General features: G+C 39.5%; 1 protein-coding gene across 6 annotated transcripts in view; it reads right to left on the bottom strand.

Moving 5' to 3' along the window:
* LOC140459721 (electrogenic sodium bicarbonate cotransporter 4-like) overlaps positions 1-19,524 on the bottom strand; it is a 78,982-nt gene that overhangs the window by 15,632 nt on the left and 43,826 nt on the right. For 3 of the 6 annotated variants that reach the window (XM_072554163.1, XM_072554166.1, XM_072554165.1), the window contains 9 exons: positions 18,724-18,857; positions 15,346-15,617; positions 12,311-12,372; positions 10,578-10,778; positions 9,019-9,132; positions 6,655-6,816; positions 4,463-4,641; positions 1,790-1,862; positions 730-798 (listed from right to left, as the gene is read on the bottom strand). In XM_072554163.1, the coding sequence (XP_072410264.1) occupies positions 730-798; positions 1,790-1,862; positions 4,463-4,641; positions 6,655-6,816; positions 9,019-9,132; positions 10,578-10,778; positions 12,311-12,372; positions 15,346-15,617; positions 18,724-18,857 (1,266 nt within the window). Of the gene's footprint in view, positions 1-729; positions 799-1,789; positions 1,863-4,462; positions 4,642-6,654; positions 6,817-7,844; positions 7,959-9,018; positions 9,133-10,577; positions 10,779-12,310; positions 12,373-15,345; positions 15,618-18,723; positions 18,858-19,524 lie in introns of all 6 variants that reach the window. The other 3 variants (XM_072554161.1, XM_072554162.1, XM_072554164.1) reach the window with 3 other exon arrangements.

Genomic DNA, 19,524 nt, shown 5'->3' with positions numbered 1-19,524 from the left:
CAGGTGGCAGTTGCTGTAGTTGTGGGTATGTCCGCTGAGCTGGGAAGTTGGTTTGCCAACGTTTCGTCCCCTATCTAGGTGACATCCTCAGTACTGTGGAGCCTCCTGTGAAGCGTTGGCAATTACTTGTTTTTGTTCTCGCTGCTTTCCAGTTGTTCACTGCAGTGGTCCGTATATTGGGTCTAGGTCAATGTGTTTATTAATGGAGCCTGTGGATGAGTGTCAGGCTTCTGGGAATTCTCTGGCTGTCCTCTGTTTGGCTTGTACTATTATTGTTGTGTTGTCCCAGTCAAATTTGCTGACCACTACAACAAGCAACCAGAACTGGCAATCAGAAGCAGCGATATTGAAACCAAATAAATGCCAACCAATACAGTACAGCAGCCCTTCACAGGAAGCTCCACAGCGCTGAGGATGTCACCTGGAAAGGAGACAAAACATCTGCAAACCAAATTCCCAGCTAGGCGAACATACCCACAACAACTGCAGAGCAAGTGTAGTGTGAAAGAACCCTCACATTTTGCAAAAGAGAATGACAGAACTGACAGAAGCACAGCATAACAGAAAAATTACCTGTTCATAAGTGGCACCAGGGGACATTAACTGATAACTGAAAACTTGTCAGCCTGTTTACCCTAAGCTATTTTTCCAGTTGATGGTTTAATGCTTTTGGTGATTGTTCAAAGGCGATGAAAGAGAAGATATATGCTCATCTAAAGTCAGACCTACCTGAATGCCATTTAAAGAGGAGACACCCATATAAAGGAATACTCCATAAAGCACTGCCATTGGAATGTACTGAGAATAAGCAAAATAGGTTATTAATATCAGATAGAAGTACATGTTTCTGCATAAATAGTTTAAGGCTGTCTAAAGTGGTTACAATAAGAGATCATGCAATTAAATCCTTCACATTCCCATTCCCAATTTGTGGCTAATGGTCAAGAGTGAGGTGCTGAAAAAGCACAGGAGGTCAGGCAGCATCCAAGGAGCAGGAGAATCGATGTTTCAGGCATAAGTCCTTCATCAAAAATCCAAGTTGTGGCTACCAAATCTCAGCTGGTCTAAAGTACTACTGCACTAACAAATACTCTGCATGTCTGGTAACAAGCTAAGCTTGCATAAATAAACTCAAGATGACCTAAAGCAGTTTTCCAGCCAAGAAACTATATTTGAAATGCAGTCACTGTCAATGTAGGAGCCAATTTGCAGACAGCAATGCGTTACGGAAAATAAAATCAAAAAGTGTGGTGCTAGAAAAGCACAGCCAGTCAGACAGCATCCAAGGAGCAGGAGAGCCGACGTATCGAGCATAAGCTCTTCATCACACTTTTTGACTCTGATCTCCAACATCTGCAGTCCTTACTTTCTCCCCATCACACAGAATGAGATCAGTAAAGTTGGCATAGGGCTAAATATTGGCCAGAGGAAACTCGGGGAACTCTCAATTCTTCATTGATAAGTGCCATGGAATTAGTTGAGGCCTCCTGAGATATAACTGATGTTTCATTCAAGAGGGGGTAAAATACAGTTCCTTTGAGTGAGTTGTGGATCTTATTAACTTAATAGTCAATGGTCTTGTAACAGCAATGAATTGAAAGATGTCACAGAAGCAAGTGAGCCAATCTCTTTGTTCATTTCTTACTTGGTTGACAATGTTATGGCAAATGCTGTGGCAATGCTTGCCTCCACTTCCAAAGGTACTGATTCCTTTCGATTAAATAAAGTTTATTAAGTGTGCTTCAATAGAAGGTCTCAGCATTGTTACTTATCAGACTGTAAAGCTTACCTTCAGAATTGGAGCCAAAAATACAGATATTCCTGTTAGGACGAACACAACCACACCAGTAAGCCTTTGCTCCCTGGAAAAGGAAAATAAGTGTTTAAATGTTAAATACGCAATAAATCTGGAAAGATTGCCATGCATACGTATTTTTTATTAAAGGGCAATCTTCTCTTTAACTGTTTTCCTCCCCATCTCGCTTTCTCAAGGCATTCACTTCTTACGTGTGAACAGTTCCACAGTGGCAGATTGTCTTCTTCGATTTTGTACAAATAACCATTATTTCTGAGACTGTGGACTGAGTGTTTGATTGAGGGAAATGGTGTTACAACAGAGTACAATTTTGTCCACAAATGGGATCATAGAATAGAAATCAGAATGTACAGCTCTCCCTTCCCCCAACCAAACTGCCTCACAACGGTGAGACTTAACTGTCAAGCCCGACTGCTGCTTTGACTCGCATCAGCCAACTCTGCATTGGAGATGGGACTTGCCACCTCTGCAATTAAAGTCAGGCTTTTCAACTCCCGACAGCTCAACACAGGAATCAATTCATGTAAATGAATCAAGTGTAAAATTATAAAATCATAAAATGTTACAGAAGAGAAGACATTCCTTCGCCTGAACCCAGCTTTCTGGAACAGCTAACCATTTTGTCCCTGTCACTGGACACAGTGCACTTCAGATGCCCTCAATGTCCAAGAGAATAACAATGAATCATGAATGTCATCCTGCAGTTTCCCAGAAAGTAAAGGCCAGAAAACTCTTGGTTGGCTGGTGCACTGGACAATTTCTTCTGGATTTTACCTGATCATACCCTGCTGGAATGAATGGAGACAAATGAAATAATTTGCATGAGTGGTGTAGTCAGAGCTGAAGGTTATGTCCCACATATACAAGTAAAGTCCCTTCAATAAACCGTTGTCAAACCTGCACGATTGCCTTCACTAGTACCAACTTAGATATTGGCTAGTTTCTACCCTATGTACCATCTTCTTATCGTAACCCCTTCAGCCTGAACGACTTTCCTGTGACATCCTTGAAAAGAACCACAAGCAACAATAAAACAAGAAAAATAGAAATTGTTGGAAAAGTTCAGCAGGTCTGGCAAAAAGCGGTTGAGGAGAATGTTACCATCAGGGGAAATAATTCCCTAGAGGTTAAATGACCAAGTGTTTCACAGATTTTTGCTCAATGAAGACTGCTCATGTGAACTGTTAAAACTGACAAAGTCATGGTCCTGGTACTTCTGTCTTGTATTCATTCCAGACTTAAACTGTATATTTAACTGAACAATTAGATTTCAGGCTTTTGCCTACTCCTCCCATTCACAGCTAGATGGTGACTCTCAAAAGTCAGTCCATGTCTTTTACTAAGTCAGATTTTTTTCCTTCACGATTATGCAGTGACCAGTCTGTCCAAGTTTAAAATTACCCCTTAATTATGGTGCATTATTCCCCAAATAATATGTTGAGTACTTAGCACAATCACCTACCACCTTAGAATGCTGAAAGGAGCAATCTGCTAGACCAGTGCATACAACATTAATCTGCATTGTTTAGACTTTATTATCTGCTTCAAGAATATACAGAAGCAAAGGCACAGAAAATGATTAAAAACCAAAAGAACTGTGGATGCTGTATGTCAGAGACAAAAATCGAAACTGGTGGAAAAGCTCAGCAGGTTTAACAGCATCTGTGGAAAGAAATCACAGTTAACGTTTCGAGTCGCTTCTGAGGAATAATTTTCTGTGACAAAAATAGAAGTTGTTGGAAAAGCTCAGCACGTCTGCCAGTGTCTGTGGAGCGAAATCACAGTTAACGTTTTGGGTCGCTTCTGAGGAAGGGTCACTCGACTTGACGCAGAAACTCTGATTTCTGTCCACAGATGCTGCCAGTTCTGCTGAACTTTTCCAGTAATTTCTACCTCTATCGCAGAAAATTATTAACATGGTGAAGTGACAAAAGTTGCAAAAAATGTGGAAGGGGAGAAACCACAGATGTCAGATGTCTGAAACACAAACAGAAAAGCCAGGAATGCAAAGCAGGAGAATCATCACATTTTAGCAATGATGTGGAGGTGTCGGTGTTGGAATGAGGTGGACAAAGTTAAAAATCACCCAACACCAGGTTATAGTCCAACAGGTTTATTTGGAAGCACTAGCTTTTGGAGCACTGCTTCTTCATCAGGTAGCTGTGGAAATCCTACCTGATGAAGGAGCAGCGCTCTGAAAGCTAGTGCTTCCAAATAAACCTGTTGGACTATAACCTAGTGTTGTGTGATTTTTAACTTTTTAGCAAGACACCTCAAGAACTGTTCCTGTTGGAAGATGGCAAGAAACATGTACTTTGTGACAGTTTTCAGTACGAATTGTCAGCAGTAGGAATTGAGCTACAAGTTCATTCTTTCTCTTGCTATTTTCATGGAAGAATTCCAATAAATACTTACCGCATATAAAGCATAAACCTAAAAGGAATTTACCAGTGTTTTGTATTTAATACCCTGGGTGAGACTGAATGTTTGTAAAACTTGTGAGTTAGATAGATCAATATTTTGTCGTCGTAAAACTTGACTAAAAATTCAATAGAAAGTCAACCTCTGATCTGTCTAAATTTGGCACTGAACGTTTAACTGCACTTGAAAGAAAACAATGAAGTCAGCAGTTCTGTGCTTAAATACCTGACGCCAAGAAACTGTGGTTGTTCTCCTGGTGCGCTGGTTTCCGTTTCCATTTTTAAACCATCAATGTGAGCGATAGATATAACTGTTGCTGCCACATACCATGGAAGACCCATAAAAGAACAAATCGCCAGCAAAAGACCAACCCAAAACAGATCCAAATGGTAACCAGCTCCTTTCTGCAGCAGAGATAGATAAATAGTTTAATTAAGTCAAATTTGTCTCCAGTTCTCTGCAAGTTTCATTTAAGCTTTAAAGTAAATTACTTGTCAAATATTACTTTGTGTAAAAAAAGACTTGAGATTTTTCATTTTCATTCCTATCAATTTCATGCTGTCTATCACTTAGAGAATTATTTGATTTGAACCTGCTTGACTTCAAATGTTTCACATGAAGCTATTTGATTTGAGAATTATTCTTCTGTACTTGTCATGATGTGAAGGCAGAAAGTTATACATAACCCTTATTAACTCCATTCCATTCAATGAATTTTGAGGCAATTTAAAACAAAACAGCTTCTCCCACTAGGTGTCATATTACCTCATTATTGCCATATAAAGATGAGATGGTGTTATAGTTCTTTCAGAATGTGTGATTATTCCATTCAGGATTTTTAAAAACTTAAATAAGAGAACTATCACCATGCATCCGTCCTTCTCCAAAGCGCCTGAGAGCTTCACGCTCCTGGGGGTGAATATCACCAACTGTGTGTCCTGGTCATCAAGAAAGCACACCCATGTCCCTATTTCGTCAGAGGTCTAAGGAAATTCAGGATCTCCACAATGACTCACACCAATTTTTACAGATGCACCATAGAAAGCATCCTGCTCTGATGCATCACAACTTGCTATGGCAACTGCTCTGCAAAGACTAAAAGAAATAGTCCATCATGAAAGGCAGTCTTCCTTCCATTGACTCCATCTAAAAGTCCTGCTGTCTCAAGAAAGCAGCCAACATAATCAAAGACTCTTCCCACCCCAGATATATTCTCTTCAATTGGGCAGAAGATACAAAAAGTAGAAAATAAACCAACAATTTCAAGAACAGCTTCCCCCCTGCTGTTATCAAACTTATGAACGGATCTCTCATATATTAAAGTTAATCTTTCTCTGCACATTTTCTGTAGCTGTAACAATATATTCTGCATTCTATTGTCTTACCCAGATGTATTAGGTAAAGTATGATTTGTCTGGAAAGCATACTTTTCACTGTATCTCGGTACACATGACAATAATAAATAAATCAAATCAATTAGACCTAGATTTAATTACAGCCCCTCCAAAACACATGTACATTGCTGTTGTTGGGTTAAGAAACTAAAACTAAAAGCAAAATACTGCAGATGCTGGCAATCTGAAGTTAAAAAAAAGTAAATGCTGGAAAAACTCAGCAGGTCAGACACTATCAGTGGGCAGAGAAACAAAGTGAACTTTTTCAGTCCCAAATATATCTAGACATGCATCATATTGGACTTTAAATGTTATCTCTATTTCTCTGTTCTCTGTTCTATTTCTGCTGCCTGACCTGTTGAGTTTCTCCAGCATTTTCTGTTTTTATTTCAGAAATGAAGCCATCCTTCCCTATGATGACATGGATAAAAGTAGGAGCTGGAAGTGATGGACTCATGAACAACAGATGCTCAAAGCAAGTAGTCAAGTTCCAGTAGAGGATGTTGAGAGCCTGATGGCCCAAGGCTGGAGGCCACTGTTAGGATCTCAGTTGGATGCAGGTAGCTTGTGACTGTTGGCAGTCTAATTGGAATGGGTTAGAAACTACAGAGGCAGCTTTAACTGTAACATTGGGAAGTGGGAGGTGTGAGGGTTGCATAGGGGTGAGGAGCAAGTGAGCAGGAAGCTGGATAAGGAACAGAAATAGTTATCAGGCATTCTGAACTGAGAGAGCGATGTCAAGGCACTTGCACCAGCCAATCAGAGACCTGATCAGTTATCAAAATTTAAGAGCTGATGAAAGGTGAAATGCTGACAAGTTGACCTACACAAACGGCATATCCAAATATTAATTATAAACTTTAAATTGCCATCAAACTCAGCCTTGTTGGAACACTGCAAACCTTCCAGTTTCCTGAAGGAATGTTGAGGAGGTCCCAACACTTCTTGCACTGAAGCAACTATTGCCATGTAGCCAAAGCATCTGCGTCTCGCCTGCTTGGCACACAGTAATTGATCACCTACCTTCAATTTGTGCTCCTTCCTGTTCACAATTACCCCTGTGATTTGTTGGTCCATGAAGATCAATATAGTTACTAGGAGAGCAGGTAAAGCACTGGCAAGGTAGATCCACCAGGGGTTTTTACCAAAGGGAAGAACAAACCAGCCTCGATCTGAACGGGTTGGCTACAAGAAAATATTTAAAAGTGTGGGTATTTGGTTAGTTTGTGTGTTTTTCTAATGTGATCACAAATTGTATAATTTATTCACCTCAACCTAAAGTTTGAGTGATCGTATAAACAACAGAAGTCATGAAAGACTCTTCTTGATGTACTGAGATTATTGAAACACTGAGATATTCTTCAAAATGAGGACTCTGTTGCACATCTTTGTGTTTATTCCAAGCCAATTCTTCACGAAACCTTGTTAATGCTTGGTTAATCACATTGTTAAGTTTGTTAACTGTCCTCATTTAAAGTTAAGAAAAAAACAATGGCATTGAAACTTACTGTGTAATAGTCAGGCTAAAGAAAATGTCCAACTGATGTTACTTAATTCTTACTGTGTGATTTATCTCGCCTTCCAGTTTTATTAAATTCATCAAAGTTCTGTTGAACCTTTGTACCTTCACCACGATACCTCCCATAAAGACAGATGAAGGCACAATGATTTCTGCTCAGATCAAAATAATTCTCCAGATAAAATGTTAAAACATAATACATCCCCTTCTAAGATAGAAAAATTACTTTGTGTGGCAGAATAAGAGGTCAATTAATTTTTAAAATAAATTGATTTTGAATATATGAGGAAAAATGGAATGGAAACACTTAATAATATCTAGCTTGAACTTTGTCAAGATGCATTAGGGTTAAGTGCAGCATGAAGTTAACTTATCTGCATGAAGCACAATCTCTATAAAAGAGCCGATGTGGCCAGTTTCCAGTTTATATCCTTAGTATCAACCATTTAAAAGCCAGTAAAATTGTGTTGAATTATGAGCAACATTCTGCTACACTGCCAAGAAGTAGATCAAGATGAATTCAATTGATGTGGAATCTTTATGTTAACATTGAATGGTCATTAATCTCACTACTGATGGAATACTTTAAGCAGGGACCTGGGTACGAAAGGACAGTTCCATAAACCAACATACAACTAAAACCATTTCCCATTTATTTAATTTATTCTACTGATGAAAAGCCCTTGAGATTTACCTTTAGCTCAGTTGGCACTTGAAGTTTTGGTGTGTTCAGTCCAAAAAGAACATCAATCCCAACAAAAATCAGAATAGACGTGAAGATAGAAAAGTCACTGATAAGTTTCCGGAGCTAAGATAGATCAACAGAACAGATGGTAGAAACATCCAGACGGAGATGTGACATACAAAAAGAATAAGAGTCAAAGAGTAAAGGAATGAGGAAATATTGAAATAAGTATTTTTAACGTTGATTCGAGGAAAGAAGTTACACTTCATCCCAAATAATGTTACTCAACCAGACCTTCCCCAGGTACACCAAGTTCTGATAACTATGATGTTGAGTGTGCAGAGAAAATAGATCCTAATTCAGTTGGCCTCCCCTGGGCAGCTCTGACTGTGCATCCCATTGGTTTAACAAATTATCAGGCTGAGGTGAAGCACTTGATGTCTTGAACAGGGACTTCAGTGAAATCCAGTTTGCCCCTGTTGGCAGAACAAGAAAGGATTTTTCCCCCCAGTTTAAATTGTGATCATGGGAAGTATGTTATATTTTGGCACATTTCAAGTGAACAAAAGACCTGCTATAAGTAAAAACAGCAAGTGCTGGAGGAACTCAGCAGCTCTGGCAGCATATGGAAAGAGAGAAAGCGGGTATACGTTTCAAGTCTAATAAGCCTATTTCAGAACTGAAATGGGCTAGAACATGGTGTTTTTTATGCTGTAGTCAGACACCTGCATTTTCAGGTCTCTGTATCCTGCAATGATCTGCTTAGTTAATAATAAGTGCAAAAAAATTGTTTGAGAAAATCAAGCAAGCTAGAAAATGTAGCATTCAGATTGGCCATCCTACTTGACCAACTACTACCTCTTTGACAAGAGATCCTTAGTCTATTCATCGATTATGAAAAAGTCACTAGTTTTCTAAGGAGGCTTAAGTTGTGCGGGAAGCCAAGTTGTGGAAGAAGAGAAAATTCCTTGACAAAGAATTGAAAGTTTCCTGGTTTGGCTCCCATGACTCTGAAACTAACGTTAGTCAAACTAACTAAACGTAACCCATTTAGAAAACATATTTACTTCAATGTTATGTTACAACACTTAGGAACATTTCAGGTTCAAAAACAGTAGGAAGCTGCCTTCTAAAGTATGTACATCAACATGAGAGATATTAAATGGCCAAGTTCTACTCAAACCTTGATTTCATTGGGGACATGCAGTTTGGGTGTATCCAGTCCGACAGCAGCATCGATTCCACAGAAAACAAGAATGGAGATTACTGTAGAAAAGTCTGTGATCAGGCTTCGGATCTAATGGAAATAAAGGGATAAGTGGACATGGGAGAAAGGTCATGCAAGGAAAGAGAAATACATTTTCAGGGTCAAGGTCACAAGCACAGGTAAAGCATTGAGAGGAGACAGTCTTCTCTGTAGCCTGAGCATAGACTGCAAGGGGAATTAGTGAGGAGCAAAGCAACTACACAGCCAAATTCTACATGGAAATTGTGAAATTTATGGATTTTTGTAGATGCTTTTAAAATGCGAAAAGCTTTTGTTTCCACACTCCATTGATCTATTTGTCTGGTATGCTTTCCTTTATTAGTCAGAGTATTGAGTAAAGGAGTTGGTAAGTCATGTTGCGGCTGTACAGGACATTGGTTAGGCCACTTTTGGAATATTGCGTGCAATTCTGGTCTCCTTCCTATCAGAAGGATGTTGTGAAACTTGAAAGGGTTCAGAATAGATCTACAAGGATATTGCCAGGGTTGGAGGATTTGAGCTATAGGGAGAGGTTGAATAGGCTGGGGCTGTTTTCCCTGGAGCATTGGAGGCTGTGGGATGACCTTATAGAGGTTTATAAAACCATGAGGGGAATAATTAGGGTAAATAGTCAAAGTCTTTTCCCCAGGGAGGGGGAGTCCAGAACTAGAGGGCATAGGTTTAGGGTGAGAGGGGAAAGATATAAAAGAGACCTAAGGGGCAGCTTTTTAATGCAGAGGGTGGTGCGTGTGTGGAAAGGGCTGCCAGATGAAGTGGTGGAGGCTAGTACAATTGCAACATTTAAAAGGCATCTTGATGAATATATGAATAGGAAGCGTTTGGAGGGATATGGGCTGAGTGCTGGCAGGTGGGACTAAATTGGGTTAGGATATCTGGTCAGCAGGGACGAGGGTCTGTTTCCGTGCTGTCAGCTCTATGACTCTATGACTCTATTCCTGCCTAGTGAAATGTCCATGGGCAATTCTTTGCACCCCATTTCATATACAATTGTTCACATGACTTACTTTCTGCTGCATTCTATTTCCACAACACTCATAGATCAGTTCAGAATCATGTTTGAGATCATAGCTTGCTTTAGCATTTGTGATTTATACTCTACTGTTTAATTTATTTTTTGGAGGAAAATATTGCCGTCTTTTTGACTGCTTTGTCAGTATTTAGCTTGAGAATGGCAAGTTTTCTTTGTGTAAATGCCATTGGGAAAAGAGGTGAAGGAAGCTGGACTGTGAATTTCAACATTATTTGTTTGAAGAAATGCACCTTCTCTAAAAGCTTGGGAGAATAAAATTGTAATGACCACTATTCGAGCATGGACAACAAACATGTTTGAAGCAAATTCAATAATGTTCAACAAATTGGATTCAGTAGCTGTTGGCAAGATTCTTTGCGACATGTGGAATAATTCTATTGCTCTGCCTGAGCTTGCAGACTATCTGCAAAGTTTGAACCCATAAGTGTTTCAGGAGAGCACTTACCTTGGTTGGAAAGTAGCGACTAAACTTGAATTTCTTGAGGGTCACTGTCAGTGAGTATGTCCCAAAAAAGAGGATAAAAGACATTAAGGCTAGATCTGGAACATACTTGCAGGACTTTCCAACCAGGCTCCCCCCATATGTGAGGCATTCCTTCTTGCTGAGTTGACTCCAGTCCAGTGCTGTTGTATTGACAACATTATACTTAGGAAAGAAAAAAGGAAATGAAGATACTTTAAGAAAGTCTTTACCTAATAATGCATTATCTAGTTGTGCAAAGACTCAAACTCTTGTTGGTTTAAACAGGCATGTTATAAGCTGTAATTATTGCGAGCACTACAGTTTCCCTGATGATACAAACACTTGTATAGTATGCAAAAGGTGCGCTCTACAGAAAAAGGCTATACCACAATCTTTGTGCTTCTAGCAGATAAAACATGTAAATGTAGACAAGTGGGGAGGCTTCATTAGGGGGTCAGATATCATCACCATGAGCGATGTTCCTATCAACATCATAACTCAACATGATAATCTACAATAAATTCATGGATGACATGGGTTCATTTGCAACACCAGTTGAGACATAAAAGGTGTCATAACATTTCAATGTTGATTTAGGGCATTTGCACCTGGCAGCATCAAATGGGCTCAGTAATCCACTTAGGCAACTAGAGAACTGAGACAAACGGTTGATGTCTTGCCTTTCCCAAATAAGTGTTATCTCTTACCAGGTGTCATCGCTTTTATAAATTCATTCTCAAGGTGTAGAAGTAATGAACAAGGCCAACATTTATTTCACAATCTTATTTCCATCCTGAAAGGTGATGGTGAGATGCCTTGAACGAGCTTTTGAACTGCTATTATTTAGGGATTTGGATGCCAAACCGATGCTAATTATTGCCATTGCCATGACAATGATAAGGATTAATTATACACATCAGAGTTGGCATGGTGGGTGGAAGGGATGGTGTTCACGTATGTCTGTTGCTCTGACCTTTCTAGTGCTAGAGTTTAGGAACTGATTTTGAATTGAGAAATTGTGTCGTTAGGGTGCTGGCAATTTTCACCCGGTTGCTAGATACAGCAAGAACATTAGTGTTCTTAGTTTCAGGGTCATACAGCACAGAAACATGGTCCATGCTGAACATAATCCCAAACAAAACTAGTCCCATCTACTTGCTCCTGGTCCTAATCCATTCAAACCTTTCCTGTTCATGTACTCATCCAGAAGTCTTTTAAACATTGTCATTGTACTCACATCCACCACTTCCTCAGGGAGTTCATTCCACACATGAAGAACCCTGTGTGAATCTCTCTCCTCTGACCTTAAAAATGTGTCGCCTCGTCTTGAAATCCCCATCCTAAGGAAAAGTCAACTACTACTAATTCTGCCTATACCCATCATTATTTTATATACTTCTATTAGGCCGTCTCTCAACTAAAACTGCCTCATCATTGCTGAGATGGTCTCTGGTGGGAAGTGCAAGTTTGGAATTTTCAAAAAAATATATAATTTATGGGATGAGTGCTTTGCTAATCGGGCCAGCATTTATTGCCCATCCCTAGTTCCCCTCAATAGGTGGTGGTGAGCTGCCTTCTTGAACTAATATCATTCCTGGGGTTCCCATGTTTTCTGGTGTTGTGCAAAACCATGACCCAATTTTTCTCCCATCTGCTGATGGAGATTGAAGGAAACATTGAACAATGCCAGTCAAATTGTGGAGATTGAAACTTACCAAAGAAATGTTAGTGTTATTCAAAGCCAGTGAATCTGAAGCATTGAACAGAGTTGAATTCACTGTGAGGCAACAAAATAACATGTTTAGTATTGTTATCAAAATCTTGGCTTTGTAGACATTCTTTAGCTGTTGGCACTTCCATCCCTATTCCCTTTTATGCTGTTTTAATAAATCATCCCAACCAATAACAAACAACCAGCCTTCAGCAAAACTCTGATTTTGCTGAATCCTCTGAATGTTTTAGTCTTTCATCTAATTGATTTGGAAACAGCGGTGAACAGACACATTACTTGGAACTGAAGTTGAACATCCTATAAAGCTTAAGTAAATAAGAATCTCATATTTAAAACAGTGCACTGGATTTTCTTTATTTTATATGTTAATAAAAAGGACCATTCTCCATATAAATGAAATATATTCCTCATTGGTTGCAATCAGCAGTTAAACATTTGAACGCCCTGGTGCTTAAGTACACAATGTCTTTTTTTCAAGTGGCAGCATGTGTCAATTTGATTCATATTATTTGCAATCTAAACAAAAGTTTGTCCATTGATCGGCACAAACTGTTCATTCGCTAATGGTTTCTGTGCAGATCATTCTCCTAATGTGTCACTGTTCAATTAATAAATCATACATTTACAATTGCTATTCATTATATAGACAAATGTTTTCCCAGAAGAACGCAAAACAAAGGGCTTGTTTGGACTCGAAGGACAAATTATGTCTACAAATTTCGAATTTCTGTTGAAATTCTGATCTTTTGAAATTCTGATCTTTTTGGGGCAGCACGGTGGCTCAGTGGTTAGCACTGCAGCCTCACAGCGCCAGAGACGTGGGTTTGATTCCAGCCTTAGGCGACTGTCTGTGTGGAGTTTGCACATTCTCCCTGTGTGGGTTTCCTCCAGGTGCTTCAGTTTCCTCCCACAGTCCAAAGATATGCAGGTCTTGTGGATTGGTCATGCTAAATTGCCCATAGTGTAAAATGCATTAATCAAAAGGAGGTGGATTGCTCTTCGGAGGGTCGGTGTGGAATTTTGGGCTGAAGGGCCTATTTCCACACTGTAGGGAATCTATTCTAAATTCAACAGAATTATCAATTGAGGATATTACATTTAAATATCCTGAATGCCTGCAGGAAAGGAAAGCTGTGGCAACTGTTCAATTCTTTTCACATTTAAAATAGTTTCTGGAGTATGAAACTCCATCTGATTTAATTTTTAATGAGACAACTCATCTCTCATTATAAAGTGAGCCATTTGGGTCATCTCACTGTGTGAAAGTCACAATGAAGGAATCCCAAAACATAGCCACCAGGATGTCATCTGGAGTCCGTGGGTTAGATTATGAAGAGAAATAATTCAGCTTGAATGTATTGGGGATGATCTGATAGACGATTTCAGAATTTTCATAGAAACTGATAGGGTTGACAGAAATAAACTTTATTTCTACTGGTGGGAGAGTCTTAGACAAAAGGACATCTCCTTAAATTCAAAGCTGGACCATTCCGGGGGGAAATTAAGATGAACAAAAAATATCTTTTTATCTTCTGCAAATGTTTCAACCTATGTTTAAGATGAGCATCTGAAAACTGTTCACACTATTAAAGTGAAGAGTCAGAACATACTCTGTGTGCAAACCTTTTTTTCACTTTCTCCACATTGTGGATAGGAAAACCTGAAGATTTTCTCTAAGCATTTTATTTAATAGAAATATGTGTAGCAGGCTTAAAAAAGAAAACAAAACCTCTTCACTCAAAGAGTTGCAGAAGTGTGGAACTATCTTGCACAAAACCTAATGGGTCAAAGCTCAATTGATAAAGTAAAATCTGGAATCGATAGCATTTTGCTATGCAGGGATATTAAAGGATATACAGACAAAATAGACAAATGAAATTAGGATACGTGTTGGCCATGGTCTCACTGCAATATGGAAAAGGCTTGAGGGGGTTTCATGACCTCCTCCTTTTCCTCAGATAATCGAAACGGCAGTGATCCTAATGTAGAGAAGCCAATGTTTTCCCTCAAGGGAATGTTGACACTTAATTTGTGCCTGGTGCTTTTGTGGTTCAGAACAGCCAGACTTCTAATCTGCAAACAATAAATGATGATAAGGGTCAGGATGAGAGAGTTACAAACAATGTTTGAATGGAGAATTTCTAATGCTCAAGTCTGTGCTTCCAATACTTGTACCAAACAGCAGCTACTATGCAATATTATCACACTAAATCTAAATATGATTAGTTTCAATTCCATGTCCAGTCAAAGTCATCAGATTATAGAAGGGGAAGAGGAAAGAAAAAGATGAAAGGATTTTTAGAGAGTTTTCTTTCGGAAACTTACCCAAGATTAGAAGTGGCCAATCAGAGTTTGCAGCAGATGTAAAAATAATAAATAATCAGTTACAGAAGCCAAATTAACAGTAGTTGACAACAGGCACCCATTCAAAGAATTACACATTTAAAGATGAATATTCCCTATAACCAATATTAGTTGCCTTTACAACACAAAAATCAATTTCAGGCCTAAGCAGCTTGGCTACTATTATGGTCACATCCACCTTCTAACTTGCCATGATGAATTTCAGAGGATTGTGTGAGAGCCACAAACATCACTTCTGGCTGTGGACACAATGTGGCATTAATTGAACGTGTGCCATAAGCTGTAGACACAGAGACTCCAGCTGTACAGCAGTGCAATTTCTTCCTGAGCAACTTTCAAGGACCTCTGAGATCAAGTGGTACTGGTGGGAATTCTGCAAGTGTGAAAACACTTTAGGCTCAGGAACCTATTGTGATTTGGGCAGGTGGATGTTTAAAAAAGTAATTATACACTTGCTGGTTCAGTCAAGAGAGCCAATAGACGTCTCCAGCCTTAATGGATGTAGACTAGTTTGAAATATTGCCAACAGAAACAGGGGAAACATAGAAAAGTATGAAATTGAGAAGAAGGATGTAAACTAGTTTTGATATGAAGCGATTGCTACTCATTTGTTTTCTTTCTCATCCCTTTCAACTGAGTTGATGCCTGACTCACCTGAATCTGGAGCCACACACTCACACTTGTACATGGTCACATAATCTGGATTGTAGCCAGAATTGATGGGGTAGTATTTGAAGGCCCCTATCATTTTTTTGATGGCGTCATAGATAAAGATGAGGCTGATAAGCATGGAGAAGCCTTCCTCTGTAAAACGTGTGATGTACTTAATGATGAAACTCGCATCCATGGCAACTAGAAGAAGGCATTGAATGGCAGAATGGAGACCAATCCAGAGCCGGAATTCAAGGTAGTCCAAATCATTACTTCTGTAAGAGATATGTGTCCTTTAATTTTGTTTTTGTCTTGTGAAGGGATTAAAAATGAATTATTTGTAGTGACATTAGTGGAAACCAAAAATCCATTTCCAATATTAAACCGGGACCAGAGCACATGTCATTGAAGCAACCTTTCTGGATTGAGGCACAGTTGATTCCCACTGTCAGTTAGGGAGGGGAATTGGCCTGTCACTTGCCTGCATGTTAGCTTGCAGACGCTTACAGTTTTCTCAAATTGCCATACATGAGAGTTCAGGGCAACCAAAATGAACTAGTCTGCATCGCTCCATTTTCTATGAAATGTTTACAGACGGACAAAATGGATTTGAATGAAGGCAGAATCCAAAATATCCTTGATAAACACTAAGTCATAGATATGTACCTCCTTTAGCAGTGAACCGGTTGCAGGGGTGAACCTGGACTGAATGAGTTTGCCAATCAGCCGAAATACAGGGCAATGGGTAGAGTGATCCATTGGATGTCTATTTAATCTATCAGACCAAAGATTCATTAATGAACAATGCAGACTCTCAGCCAGGAATTGTCAGTTGGAACAGTGAATTCCATGAGGTAAAAACAATGACTGCAGATGCTGGAAACCAGATTCTGGATTAGTGGTGCTGGAAAAACACAGGCCTGTATTCCTGATGAAGGGCTTTTGCCCGAAACGTTGATTTTACTGCTCCTCAGATGCTGCCTGAACTGCTGTGCTTTTCCAGCACCGCTAATCCAGACAGTGAATTTCATGTCAAATCAGATGCCAAAAGCAAAATTAAGAGAGGGCGGAAAAGAGAAAGCAGGAGACAAAAGAAACAGAAAGGAGTGAAAAATGGTCCTTGAATTATTTTTGTCTCCCAAAACACATGTAAAAGCAATAATAGAAGTAAATTTGCAGTCCAAGAAGTAATCTGGTTTTAGTTAAAATCGAGCACACTATTAAAGACACTCGGCCTGGAAGGGACAAGGCTTACTTTTCTTTAAAGTGAGTTTAGTCAGTATCTACAAGGACCTCACTCCATTTGATATGCTTGAATTGTGAAACAGACAGTCAGATGTAGATCTGGTTGCAACTTCTGGATTTCTAAACTACAACAATGCATAAATAGTCGCTCAAGTTGCTGTCTGATTTTCACATAAATTACAGTAAGTGTTATGAGCTCGGATCATGATCCAGATTTTCAGAGAGTGATAATCTCATTCAGATTGCAAATCTGGCTATTCTTTTACAAAAGAAGGGAGCTCTGCATTGATAGAATCATCGAATCCCTGTAGTATGGAAGCAGGCCAATTGGCCCACTGACTCCACATCAACCTCCACAGAGCATCCCACCCAAACCCACCCCACTTCTCTATCTCTATAATCTTGCATTTCCACATTCCTGAATACAATAGGCAATTTAGCATGGCCAATTCACCTACCCTGGACAGAGGGAGTAAACCGGAGCACTGGGAGGAAACCCATGCAGACATGGGGAGAACATGAAAGTCGCCCATGGATGGAATCGGACCTGGGTATCTGGCACTGTAAGGCTGCAGTGCAAGTCACTGAACTACCGTGCCACCCACATGTGAGAGGAGATTGTGGTTCAGGAAATACATAGTTCCATTCTGACAGTTCTTTTACAAAGCAGAATTGTCGGAGGAAGGTAAAACACATCTCCCTTTTCACAGGAGTCATTTGTCATATTCTGACATTTAAAGTCCCAACAGTCACTTTGACACTGCTGTCAATTGCTAAGCACAAATTTAAGTGTGATATTAGGGTCCCAGCAAGGTAGGATGGCAGCTGGGTAGGGATTGGGTGTCAGCTAAATAGAGTAACAGATGGGGAGGGGATCATGGTGCTTGGAGCAGGATGCCAGATGAGTAAATGATTGAGTACCAGGTTGGTAGGGTGCCAGCTGGGTAGGAGGTAGGGTGCTTGAGTTGGGTCCAGTAATGGTAGGTCCAATGCAGAGTGGTGGGTCCAGCAGGGTCAGGAAGGCCACATCCTGTTCGATCCAGTCTGGGGGTGGGAGAAGTGGGTAGGGTGGCAGGGCAAGAGGCGTTGGTACCTTGGGAGGCCCTGTTGGTTGGGATTGAGGTAAGTATGAGGGTAGCACATTGTCACAGCAGTTAATCTGATGCCTCACTCTGCCAGGGACCCAGGTTCGATTCCAGTCTCGGGTGATAGTCTTTGTGCAGTTTGGATATTCTCCCCGTATCTGCATGGGTTTCCTCCCACAGTCTAAAGATGTGCAGATTAGGTGGATTAGCTCTGCTTAAAAAAAAAGACCCATAGCATCCAGTGATGTGCAAATGGCGGAGAGGGGCTTGGGTCTTGGTAGGTCAGAGTGAACGCAATGGGTTGAAATGTCTCTTTCTGCACAGTAGGGATTGAAGTATGGGGTCAGTTGAAAACTTGCTCAGGTTTTAGACAAGTCTAACTTTTCCTGAGTAAATATTTTACTTAATTTCCTCAGAAACCTCCAATTTAAATAAAAATTTTCAGATGGTTCCTCGCTTAGAGGAAATGTATAATGAAAATTCTAAATCCTGGGCAATTCCTTTAGAATCTGCTAAAGTGAAGATTCTGCAGGGTCCCCATGCACTACTCCCATTTCTGCTGGAATAACCAATGTCTGTCTCGTAGCAAAGCAGGGCCATTATTATTGCAGCAAAACAATGTTGAACTGTTCCTCTGCAGCAAAAACAATATTCTTAGAGTTGCGAAGCAACATTGTAAATAGATAAATGCACAATTTTTCCCTCAAGGTTGTTTGAAGGAACAGTTTAAAATTATAACCATTACATTAAAATAACCTGTCAAGAACAATTTAAAATATAACTATTGCATTGAAATAACATTCTATACGGAAGGACTCCTCAATAAATCCCAGCCCATCAGTCTGATTACAAACTCCAAATATGAAACATATTCCTAAGGCAGAGTTAAAAAAAAGTCCTTCAGAACTGTGGTCCTATTAAGACAATCTTATATTCTATGATACAAGATACTGATTCAACATCCTTCCAACTTCCTTTGGCAAATAGGTAATTAGAAAGACATACTTTCACTTCATCTAAGAAACAAAATTTAAGAAACCAAAACACTCACTTGCTGAAGTCAAACAGAAGCTTTTCAAAGATGAGGATTGGACCTGTACTACTAAGGATAGTGAGAGGCTGTCCACTGAATAAGCAGAATACAGCACCTGTGAACGCAGTGCCTAGAAAACTTTCAATTACACCCTGTTTGCAGAAACAAAACAGCCTGTTAGATTTAAGTAAAAGGCACAAAGCTACATGGAATTTCATACAACGCAGGATTATTAGTTTGTTGCCAAAATTGAAACTAATCTGACTCAACACACTTTCTGTATCGGTGTTCCATCACATACTGTGACATTTGGTTACATTTATGTTTCTGCTGGTCATACTGTACAAAGTAAAAGGGAATGATACATTCATGCACAAGGTCATGAGATAGAATGGTCCATATTAGTCATTCTTCCAGAAGAAACATCTCGCCATCCATAATAGGGCACATCTATTTTCTCAACGATTCTGGTTTCCTGACACGATTTGCCATATCCAGAATTCTATTTCACCTGATGATAACTCTCTGTCAATGATCTATTTCCTGATATTGCCTGAAATTTGTTCTGTACTAGTTTGAGCTTTGTCCAAATGACATGATTTAACATGGAGTAATATTTAATTTATCCTTGTGAACATTATTTTGCATTTATTTGCCACTGAAGGCTACATGCAGTTTGTTACTTTGGAAGGGACAAGCCCTCAGTCTGTTGATACTCAGAATAAGTCCAGCCAGTTGTCTTGAAGCAAAATACTGTGCAATATAAGCATCATTTCCTCCGACTTAGTGGTGTTTTAGCTAACTATTTCTGCATTCTTT

The sequence above is a fragment of the Chiloscyllium punctatum genome, chromosome 35 (genome assembly GCF_047496795.1).
Source record: "Chiloscyllium punctatum isolate Juve2018m chromosome 35, sChiPun1.3, whole genome shotgun sequence".
Taxonomy (NCBI): domain Eukaryota; kingdom Metazoa; phylum Chordata; class Chondrichthyes; order Orectolobiformes; family Hemiscylliidae; genus Chiloscyllium; species Chiloscyllium punctatum.
The sequence above is the reverse complement of the archived record's forward strand: the minus strand, read 5'-3'. Positions and strand labels throughout refer to the sequence as shown.